This window comes from Condylura cristata, unplaced genomic scaffold (genome assembly GCF_000260355.1).
Source record: "Condylura cristata isolate star-nosed mole 26May11 unplaced genomic scaffold, ConCri1.0 scaffold00009, whole genome shotgun sequence".
NCBI lineage: Eukaryota > Metazoa > Chordata > Mammalia > Eulipotyphla > Talpidae > Condylura > Condylura cristata.
In genome coordinates this window covers 14,184,608-14,196,586 of record NW_004567110.1, presented here as the reverse complement: position 1 = coordinate 14,196,586, position 11,979 = coordinate 14,184,608, and the positions used below count along the sequence as shown (strand labels likewise).

General features: G+C 44.0%; 1 protein-coding gene across 1 annotated transcript in view; it reads left to right on the top strand.

Annotated features, from left to right (window-relative positions):
* The window catches only part of MAL2 (mal, T-cell differentiation protein 2), a gene marked incomplete at its 5' end in the record, with an annotated part of 25,338 nt that continues 13,359 nt past the window's right edge, over positions 1–11,979 (top strand). The window contains 1 exon segment of the mRNA XM_004679998.2: positions 1–108. Coding sequence (XP_004680055.1) covers positions 1–108 — 108 coding nt within the window.

Sequence of the window (11,979 nt, the reverse complement as noted above, 5' to 3'; positions counted from 1 at the left end):
CCGCCGCCCCCGAACCCCGCCGTGTCCTTCCCGGCGCCTCGGATCACCCTGCCCTCCGGCCCCGACATCCTTCGGACCTACTCGGGGGCCTTCGTCTGCCTGGAGATTGTAAGTGGAGCAGACACGAGAGGGTCGTGCCCGGGGAGGGAGGTCTGGAAGCTGCATCCGACCCCCCAAGCCCCGTTCGCCTCCACTCTGCGGCCCGGCTTCCCTTCCTTTCGACTTGGCCTCTGCCGGCCCCTTCGCGGGCTTCTCTCGAAGCCCCGTGCAGCTGCCTGGTCACTGGCCTGGCACCTGTTACTCTGGCACCTGCTTCCCCGCTGACATGCCCTGAGAGTGCGAGCCGGCGGCCTCGCCTAGCACAAAATTAGGGGCTTTGAGAAGAGAAGGGCTTGAGGCTTTGGGGACGCTTTCAGGTCCTCTCTGGCTAAAGACACAGCAGGCACTTTCGGCCTCGCGTGTTGCTAACCTGCCATTTTGTGGGGTGGTGCAAAGGGGTAGCCCATGACTGGGTGACCAGGAGGCTGCCGCGGTGTAGAAACGGGTTGAGAGGTACCAGGCAGAGGAGAGCTGAAGACTTTACATTTCCCCCCAGCCAGTATTGTGCCCTTTGGATTGGGAGAGGAACTGGGTGCAGGAAGCAGGGGAGGAGTAAAGGCGAAGTGTGTACTGTGCCCTTGCCAGTTTCTAACCTAGTGGACGTGAGAACAGTGAGGAACGCTGCAAAGGTAGCTGTCAGCTTCCGCCTGCCTCTGTGCCTTGTCCCTCCCCAGTCTACCGATGCACAGCCAAACCTCTGGACTTTGTTTGGCGTAGGTGAAGGGGAGGTCACCTGGCCAAGACCCTCTTGGTTTAGAGGCTTGAACTATTTTAAGAGGAATTTTATGGACCTGGAAGCTCTGGAGCTCGTTTTGGTTCAGGGGAAAACGTGCAAATATAAATTGAGCAACTATGGTTGCATCATGCCCTGAGCTGGCAAATAAGGAATGAAATGTACAGAGTCAGTGCCTTTGCTGCAGGCTGGGTTTGTTTGTTCTCTTCGGGATTTTCATATCTGTCACCTCAGCCCTCCTTTGAGTTTGCATAACCCGGATTTGGGACACTTTGGTTTTGCTTTTGTGCTGGGGTGCCTGGAACACCCGGTGGGCATTGGTTTTCTGCCCTATTATGCTAAAGTGGCTAAGGTACACGAAGTCAAGTTTAGCTCAGATTTGAATCTGAAAAAAGTCCGTGAGTTACAGGCTCTGCCATCAGTAACCAGAGCGTGACTAGGAGAGGCTGGCTTGAGTCTGAGCCCAGTTGGGATGAGGCACAAGCATCCATCCGTGTGAGAAGAGAGGACAGAGGGTGGCTCTGGCCTGACTGCTCAGCAGGAGGAAAGAAAGGTCCGTGCTCCCCAAACTACATTCCTCTTTCAAAAATGTCTGGGGTATCTGCATTCCAGCTGGACTAGAGTTTATAGAATATTCACTTAAATAGATCCCCTCTCTGAACTTCAGTACCTGTCTTAGCCTGTTCCTAAGCAATAACGTATAGGCATTTCCGAAGTTGTCGTTCTGCATAGATTCTAATATATTTTCAAATATATATACTTTTATTCTCATATGTTCATTTAAAGAGGCATGTGTGTGTAGAAGACTTAGCCATGTGCTGTCAAATAAATACCACCTCAAGAGCCACCTGTGGTCATGCCACACTTGCAAATATGTTTTTTTTTAAAGATTTATTTATTTATTCATACAGAACTAGGGTACAGGCCAGAGATGCGGAGGGTGAGAGGCTTCACCAGAGACTGAGTGGGGAGCAGAACAGGCAGATCGACGAAGTACACTGCTGAGGGAGCAGCCGGCGGGTCAGGAGAGGTCTGCCACGCCATGCGGATCTCCTCTGGGGCAGGCAGGGATAGAACTCATGTGGAAGTGGCTTAATCTTCTTAGTGCTATGCTTTAACCCGCTGCGCCACCAGGGAGGGCCGCAAATATGGTTTAGTTCTGGGGGGGGGAGGGCAAGATCATTCATTCTACTTTTCCTTCTTCATCCCCCTTATCTCTTTATCCATTTAATCTAGCAGTCAACTCCTTACTGTACTTAATTACTTGGGCAGCCTTGAAAAATACTGTGACCAGCCCAGGGTAATTAAATCAGAGCCCCTAGGGAAGGGCCCAGAGTCAGTAGGAGATTTGCAAAGCTCCAGGGAGGTTCAAATATACAGTCATGGATGGGAATCACTAAGGGAGGCCTGATAGGTCTCAGTGGACAAGACAACTCTTTTCTTGGGGATACCAGACTCACAGAAGTATTCAGTCCATCCTCTTTGTACCTCTTATCTCATTGCCTGTGACTTCTTACCCCCAAACAAGTCAAGGATCCTTGTCTAGATAGAACAGTATCACTTCCAAAACCTTTCTAGTTTCCTTTTTTTTAATGGTCATCCATCTTGATAGGTTTAAATCTTAGGCCTCCGTACCACTTTTCCTGGAATATAAACCTCTCTCCTCCCCATTCCACGTCCTCCAAAATGAGAGGACCAAATAATTCTAATGAAACAAGTCAACTTAGTGAAACAAGAAACCATGTTGGAGCTGAAGTAGAGCTCCTTCTTGACTCTTTTACCCTCCAGGCCCTGTGGAAATATTGTAACTACTCCTTGAGAGAGCAGAGATAAACACCACCTCAGCGTCCCTCCTTCTGGAATGAGCAGAAACAGATAAGAGTTACTTGAACAGCTCTGATACATCTATGTCCTCGTTTTCTCAATTTCTCTCTGATTTTTTGATTGGTTCAGAGTGTTAGGTCTCCTATGTCTTCTCTTCAACACGTTCTAATCCTATAAAGGTAACTCTCAGGTTTCATGGCTCCTCATCCCTAAAGAATTTAATGGAAGCATTTATAAATGCAAGGTGATTTCCTTTCTGGGGACCCATTATTTTAGACTTTTCCAGTGTTCCTGGATGTCCCTATATTCCTCCTTCATTTTGACCTTTCTTTTCTAGTCCATCTGTTTCTGTGGGCTTCCCAATTATATCCATCTCAAACTTAACCCATGAAAACTCTTTGACCAAGATGGATTGGGCTACCCACAGTTGGCTAAACTACTGAGACTGTGATCTTGCAGTTTAGTAAAACACTATCCATTAACTTTACCCAAATAATTTAATCCTCGTCCCACTTGTAGCCTATTCACTGCTCTCAGATGTAAGTCATTTGTTGGAGAAAGAATTCAAAAGATGCAAATACAATCATGCCAACCTAACAGCTCCAGGTAGAGCTATTTATGGCTCTTGTGTCATAGGTGGAGAATATGGCAACCTCACATGCATGTGGATTTGTTAAATCTGTGTTCTCTTGGACACTTGAGTTGTCAGTCTCTGTTTTTGTCACAAAGAGCATAATATTGTTACAGTCTTTCTGTTAGCATTACAAAGGAAGCCTTTCAATGTAGGATGGAGACTATCACCTTCAAAAGCTACCATTTTCAGCATCTCTCACTGTTGCCTGAATTAATGTTTTCTAAACCATTCACTAGTATTTATTGAATACTAATTGTGCATAAGACACTTCTCTGGGAACAAATAAATCCTCACCTAAAAGAGCATATAACTTAATTGAAGAGATATGCACCGATTAACTACCATTCACGGAAGAAAGAAGTTTGGAAAGTGAACTATAATGAATGCAGTTCCCATGCAGGCCTGTCAATAAGCAAGTGACATTGGAGTATCTGAGCTATTGGGGCTGAAAGATATTTTACTTCCCTGTTTTCTTCAATGAATTTGTATCACATACAAGGAAAAATTGGACGTAGCAATATGAACACAGGAAAGAGTAAGTCATTACTGAATCAGTGGTTATCAGTTTTGCGTTTAGAAAATACATTCACCAAGATGTCCATTCATGTTTCTTTTAATGGGAGATATTCTAGGACTCTGGTTCACATGTTTCTAACTGTGTTTCAGGTACCACAATAATTTTCATTTATTCAAAAAATAATTTAAAATATGTTCTGCATCAGGCTTTATTTTATGCCCTGGGGGTAGGATAGTTATCACAGTCCTACCCTTAGAAGAAATTCCTGTACAGTGAAGTATAGTCAAGAAGGAATTACAGTGCAGTTTTTGAAGTGGTAAAAGTGGTTAACATAGGAGGGAGTGGGATCATGCACAAAATGGAAAATGAGTAGAGAACTTCTGGCCATCTGCGAGGCCAGGAGAGGCAGTTCTCATTGATTGTGGCCTCTGAGTTCAGCTTTAAAAGACCAGCAGATGCTCAATAGACAGAAACAGTGGGGAAGAAAATTGCAGGTAGAAACAAGGGCATGTACGAGCATCAGAGACAAGAAGGAGCATGGCAGGAAGGTTCTGGCGATTGTTAGTTTTCTTTTCTATGTATGACTCGTGGGAAAGTTGTAGAAGAAGGAAGAAGATCAGACCAGATTCAAGTTGTGATTTGCTAAGAAATGATAGATCAAGGATAGCATTTATTCTCTCGGTGAAGGGGAACTGCAGAAAGACAGGGATAAACTTGATCGGGCCTGTGTTTTAGAACTCTTCGAGCAGTGAAGTTTGGTTATGAAAGAAAGATGGCAGGGAAAGTCAAATAAGATCCTATCACAGGCCCTTAGGTGCTTGTTGATGAACACCTGAACTAGCGTTCAGCAGAGAGGAAGAGAGATTTGAGGTTTAGGACATCAATGGAGTATGTGAAGTTTGACTTGTCCTGAAATGATACTGGATCAAAGCTGTAGCTCAGAGGAATTATGCCTGAAAATCACCTGCTATTGAGGGATGATGGGGAGGGAGGGGCTGCAGACCAGACATATATGGTCCGTGGGAGGGATTCAGTCTGTGGGAGGGATTCAGGTTCTTTTAACCCAAATCTTTGACTTTAGACAGACTTAGACATAAATGGCCACATACATAGTTTTCTTTTCTTGTCTCAAAGATAAAGTGATTTCAAAAGGTGATGGATATGTGTTTGCTGTGGGCAAGAAGAGTTACCTCTAGATTTTTCTCCCTCTCTACAGGGAATTTCATTCTGCAAGTAAGATTTTTTTTCCCCCTTTGTCTCTGGATTTAACATCTCCCTGTTTTGTGAAACATCTTTCAAACTTCATTAAAGAAAATATTGATGCCCCTGCCAAAGATTATTTACAACAATCTTTTGCCCTGGCTGGTTGTTTATAAGAAATATGAAGAATTTAAATATAGAAAGTTTAAACTCAAGTTCTTAAAAACCTTGACCTTGAGCTCCAGAGGATAAGGTCAAGGGAGGAGATTTGTTTTATGGATATGGCATATCTGCCCTGATAGGACCAACAGATATGTGGTATATTCATACCCTGAATGGAAAGGACTGCACAATGACAAAGAGAGGCTAGTGTGTCCCATACCTTGCCCGTGAAGTGCTTGCAAAGGCCATTTTGTTGCCATGCAGGACAAACTGGACAGTGTGTGAAAGATTCTACAGTAACTGGTTGCAGGGAGAAATGCAGCTTTGGCTTAAATGACCTCAAGTCTCCCCAACTCTTAAAACGTGATTCTTCTCCAGGAATTTACTGCTTGACCTGAATTTCCTGTGCCTGTTTGATGTGAAAAGGGCCCTGCCCTTTCATAATGTATGACAGAAGGAGTGAGATAAAAAGAAAAAGAGGCAGTGATCTCTGGAGTGGCATGCAGGAACATTCTTAGCAAGGTGATTACGAGTCACCTACAGACATATGCAAAGAGGATTTTAAAAATCTATGAATAAAAAGAAAAAGGGACAAGAAAATATTTTTCCCTGGTAACATGTACTTTCCATTTTAGGGTGCGCATCAGCTGTTTTAGAATCCAAAAATGGAAGTTTGGTTGAGGTGGGGAGGAAGAAAGTCAAACCCCTCATGGCATCTTTGAATGCTTTTTTAAGAGTTTTCCAATGTAAATTTAAAAAGCAAAGTCAGTTTTTTGTTTTTGGGGGTTTTTTTGCATTTGTATATTTTGTACATAGACCTCCTCCCTGTCATTTCTTGTTACTTCCCAGAACTTGTTTTGTTGACCTCTTCCTGATTAAAAATAATAATAATAATAAGCCTTGCCATTGATCACTCTAATTGAGAACTACAGCAGAGCTAGTCCAGGGTCAGTTTGGACAGAAGTCAGCATGGAGAGAACACAGATAGAAATTAAAAGAGAGAAGTAGCCTACAAGATAAGTACCACCCCGATCAAAAGTCTCAGTGGCAACTGCAATAAAATAAACTAAACAAATATTGGGCCTGAAGAAAAAGGGTTTCATGAGCGAGGCTGGCAAAATGTGTTAGCTTCACCATAACTTTCCACCTTAGTCTATTGAGATCTCAAACTAGTTTGTGGGTGCTGCCAGTAATAACTTGAAAATTCAGAAGTATGTGTTCCTGCCTTACTAGTCTTCATGCCTATTTTTTGAACACCCACAATATACCAGGAATGAGCAAGGCTCCAGACAGCAGCATGTTTCTCGCATCCCAGGCTGTACTTCCGGAGCATTTCCTTATAGAACCAGTCATTACACACATGACTTTCCACTCATTTCAAGGAGGATGCAATTGAACATCTTTTGTAGAAAACACTTCCCTAGGTTCTGTGCATACAGATGTGCAAGGCACTGTTAGCAGCTCTGACCGCACTATGCAGCCAGTAAAATGAGCATTTGGACCCCAGATTTCAAACTGGTATTATAAACACAAAAGAGGATGCAGTCATCTGTAACTGCAGAAGCACAGAGGGATGACAACCAGTCTGAGAAGTCTTTCTGGAAGATGTGGTATTGAAATTTAGTTATATGGCAGAAGTCTTGACATGCCAGGCAGATGCATGGACTGCCTGCTGTCACGAAGCCTGTGTGTGCAGGGGGTGACAACAGAGGCGGAGCACATTGCAGAGGAGAAAGTGAACTTGGAGAGGTCACACGGGCATTTTCTAGTGCTGCTCCCACTGGTCTAGCGTCCCATCTTGAATGAATGTAGGCTTGTACAGACAGCTTTGTACATACATCAGTTACTGTATCTATTGACTAAAGCATGTCCCCAGTTATATACTTTTGGAATACAAGTTGGTATAAAATGGAGCCACTGAGGACTCGGTTGGGTAGATGATAAATCATCAGAACTACTAAACGCCTCTTTCACATTGGGGTTTCATTTGCATGTGTGAGTAGTCAGCCCTCATCACCACAGGAGTGACTGTAGACAGAGAGGCTGTTCTGCGCTCCGCTCCGGTGGGGCCACACATTCCTTTGTGAGTTTGTGAAAGTTGTAGATTGCGTTCTCAGTAAAGGGCACCTGCACTTATCTACCCAAACTGATATGATTTCAGAAACTCTGCCCTCCCCCAAGCCAATCCATAGTGAAAATGTGATAGAAACCCTGTTCTAGACTACATCTTGAGACAGGCAGATGACAGACAGGTGAGCGCGTAGGGTTAGAGGTAGTGAGCAAGTGTAAGTGACAGTTCTAGCATTTATGAACTGTGTTATAGGGCAAGTTGTATGACTTTAACCCCCATTAACTTATCTGTAAGATAGGGGTAGTAAAAGATTATCACTCAGGGTTAGTGAGGATTTCGTTGTTACAAACAAAACCTGATAGAACAGGAAACATGCAGCTTGATAAATGGAACTGGCATTTCAGTGTTCTTATTAGCCTTGCTCTTACTCAAATCAAAGTATAAGCCCAACTTGGAGACTGTTTTTTGTTTTTTTTCCCCCTCTGGGTTTGTTGTTGGTTCTCACCACCAAAGGGTGATGAAAGGTAAACACAAGGAGATCAGAAAGAGCGAGCTTTATGTTATATATTGAACGTCCTAAAGAATGAAGTATTTTTTTCCTCCGGGGTTGTCTAACCAGTTCTTTATACCTTCAGTTTCACTTACCTTTCCCTGTTCTCATTCCAAACTTTCACTGAAAATAGGTCAGAGTAGGAATTGACCTGCTTAACATAGAGTATACTCACTACGATGAATGTATCATACTGGTTTGAAAATGATTAGCTAAGGTGTTGGGGGGCATTTTTGAACACAGGCTGTTGGGAAATTAATGACATTTGAAAGGAAAAAGGATACAGACAAGAAAGCCTTTGGGAACGTAAACACACCTTCCAAGCAGGAATCAAGTCAAGGAGCCGGTCATCCTTGCTGGTAGAATTGCTGCTTGTTCTGTAGCCTGCTTTCCTGTGGGGTTAGGGTTTGGGCCAACCCACAGTTTCTAGTGAAATCATGTTTGAACTCCAACTCGCTGGTTCAATGCAGTGTGACAGGTAGAAGAAAACTTCCACGGTTCTCTCTTGGGAACACCCTAATGAAAGTAGAGATATATGATAAACCACGGTGGAGATCCATGTTTGTAAGAATGAAGCAAATTGACAACTGCTACTCAGATTATATTTAAGCACTTGAGGTGTGTGGCAGGCACCCCTGAATTTCAGCCCAGGAGGCAAGGGGGAGTTGGATTACTGGGGGAAGACGAAGCTGCTAAGAAATATTAATCTTTGCATGACCTGCAAAGGGGGCTCCCCTGGGCATTTAGAGTGTGAGGTTTGGAGTCACATTCCTGAAAGAAACTTCAAAATGGAAGTTTTATATCTAATTAGCAGATTTTGAGAACAGCAGAGAGCAGTGGAAGGCACTGACAGAAAAGGGAATGTGGATTGAGATCCAAGAGGAGAACAAATGGGCCAGGGGCATTCCACCTTCTTCACAGCACGTGTAATCTGCAGTTGCGTGTAATCTGCAGTTGCTACGATACTTTATCCCCTGTTCTCCCTCAGATCTTAACCATTTTTGTGCTGCTTCCCACTTCTAAAGAGAAGACTCCCCCAGAGCCACCTCTGCTAGACAGCAATGCTGATGGTTCCAACGTGTCTACGAAGTACTCAGCATAAAATGAAGGGAATATGAGGAGCATGAGTAATGCTATTAAAAGCTCCGTTTTGAGAGGTGGAGCCAGTTTGGGGTGCTTGGGAGAAAAGAGAGGCTTTTGGCAACAGGAAATCATGAAGTAAGGGAGAAATTATCTCGCTGAGGCCCTCGTGACCTGCCCACGGCAGCGACCTCCCTTGTAATGAAGAAGGAGATCCAAAATGGCCTTAATCGTGCTTCTTGACTCCTCCTCTGCCTTCCAAAGCTGTCGCAGTGAACAGGACTTAAATCTGGATTTCTAGCCTCCCAGAGGCAGGGATGTAGGGTGTGGGTTTATGGGTCCGTGTGTCTGAGAAGGTGGGGCATTTCTAGCTCAGCCTCCTTCCTGCTTTATTCCCTTTCCATGCACCGCCCCCCGCTCCCCACCAACACAGGGAGATGAATCTGTTCTCTTTTCATATAAGTACTTAGTTTCCCTGCCAAACCTTGCAGGTGTTGGAAGGCCTGTAATTTTGAATATGACAGGAACAATCATTCTGTACCACTTCACGTTAAATATCCCTGTCAAAGCCCTGGGTGCCCTTGAAAGCCTACTTCAAAGCCTGCCTACCTTTCTAGATGCTTCCCATTTTGCTCCCCTCCCCCCAGCCTCAGAACACTGTGCTGAGCTCTTTTTATAGCACACACCACAATCTGCTCCTGAATCAGGCTTAGTGGGGTTCTCCCTTATTTGGAGTTCCTGGAGACAAACTCTTGTCTCCTTGCCTGTCTTCTGGAGTGTCCCTCTACAGTGCCTGACTGTAGCTGTGAGACTTACTTGTCTGAAGTCCAAGTCCAAAGTTTATTCGATATTACATTTAACCTCAAGGGATCATATAACCTCTCTTCAGAGGTGTCAATTTATCATGATCCCTGTATTATATAATTATACTTATCTATTTGTGTCACCTACCCTGATAAACAGTGGCTATTCTTTATTCCTCTTCATACTTGCAGTGAGTCTCAATAAATGACTGTTAACAGGTATTTACTTATACTGTATGGTAATTAAACAGTGACGTAATATAGGTTACTTGTATTGGGAGAGTAAGAAAAGGGTACAGAAAGAAGACAATGAGAAAAAAGGAAGATTTAAAGATATTATTAAAAAAATTTTTTTTAAAGATTTATTTGCGCATACAGAACTGGGGTACAGGCCAGAGGTGCAGGGGTAGTGAGAGAATTCACCAGAGACAGAGTGGGGAGCAGAACAGGCAGATCGACGAAGTACACTGCTGAGGGGAGCAGCAGGCGGGTCAGGAGAGTTCTGCTGCGCCATGTGGTCACCTCCGGGGCAGGCGGGAATCGAACTCATGCGGAAGTGGCTTTAGCTTCTTAGTGCTGGGCTTTAACCCGCTGTGCCACCAGGGAGGGCCTCAAATATTTATTAAGCATTATGCAAGAATGGAGAATCTCTTACCAGGAACATTACTTTTTATTAGCCACTAATAAAGTTGCAGTTAAAAATTTTAAAATGCACTAAAGCTCACTACATACATTTATTTTAAAGAATGTCTGGGTTGATAAATTTTGATTTGAAATTAGAACTTGAAATGCACCACCACACTTTTAAATTTATTAGGTTGGTGCTTTGGCTAATACCAATCGAGTAATACTTTGTTATACTTTCAAAAATGTTTTTCAAAGTCATAACAAGTTGTATGGCTAGGCTTCTTCTCAGAAACTTGAATTAAACTTGTTTTTTTAACTTTCAGTGACATACACAATTTGTGCATACTTTAAAGGCAAGCTACCTTTAAAGTATGAATACTGGTTATTAATAAATACCACCTGTTTTCATTTGAGCACGAGGTGCTTATTTACTCACTGAACAAATGTCTGAGAACCTTCTACACACCAGGTTATAACATGAAGTCCTTACTTTATGTTCTCGAAACATCTTTCTGTTCTTGGAAACTGAAACTTTGAGCAAAACCCTATATAGTGAAGCAATTTGACCACAAGCTGATTGGTACAAACAAGAATTAAGTTCCTATAGCACATTTCTGGTCATCAAACATCCAAATAAAGACAAAAAATACCCCTCATTTTACAGAATTTGTAGCCATTCATCCACCTTCTGGCTGACTCACTTCCCCAGTTCTGAATCTGGGTGGTCAGAGCCTGTTCGGGAAGCTCAGGGTCAAGGTGCGACCCAGCCTTGGACAGGACACCCTTCTGTGACAGGTCACAGTCTGGACATGCTCAGTGACCTAACTGAGCAGACCTGGGAGAATGACCCCCTTACATCCCCATTGAGAGACCCTTTTTGGGTATCAATATTACAATGAAATGACATTAAGTAAAATGACGTATTTGGAGGACCTGCTTTATCATTCAAGGACCATGCTTCTAGTGTGTCACTTGATATCATTCAAGGACCATGCTTCTATCACTTCACTTGGGGTGGGGGCTGCCAGTGCCAAGAGGGGGTTGAGTCCCCTTGCTTACATGTCTTCAGGGTAGCTGTCTATCTAGGTCATTGTGTCTGAGTGATAACAATGACAGGGTTATTACAGGAGTGACAAATGGCTTTGAGTGCAGGGTCTTTGAAAACAGCATGCTACCCACGTGATCTCCTCATGGATGTGGGTGGAGCCTCTGGAATACTCTATTCCAGTGCCTCTTGCGGATGATACACGGGATTAGAGAGCTTGTTGAGAGGAAGCAGGGGGTCCTGAGCATGGAGCAGAGCTCAGGAAGGACTTCCTGGATGCTGTGCCATTCGGGGTGACCTCAGACACACTTAGGGAGGGAATGGCCTTTGGTGCTTCCATACTCTCACTAAGGCAACATGGGCTACACTGCCTTCCCGCCTTTCCAACCCTTGAGAATCTACCCTGTCTTTTTCATCTTTGTCTCTTATCACCAAGCCTTACATTTTGTTTTATTGAAAAAAAAAGGAGGGGGTGCTTTCCCTAGTGGTGCAACAGGTTAGGACACAGTACTTCAGGCTGTTCATAGCCACTTCAGTGCGAGTTTGATCCCAGCGCAGAGGGTGACCCACATGGCGTGGCAGACCTCTCCTGGCCCGCCCGCTGCTCCCCTCAGCAGTGTACTTCATCGATCTG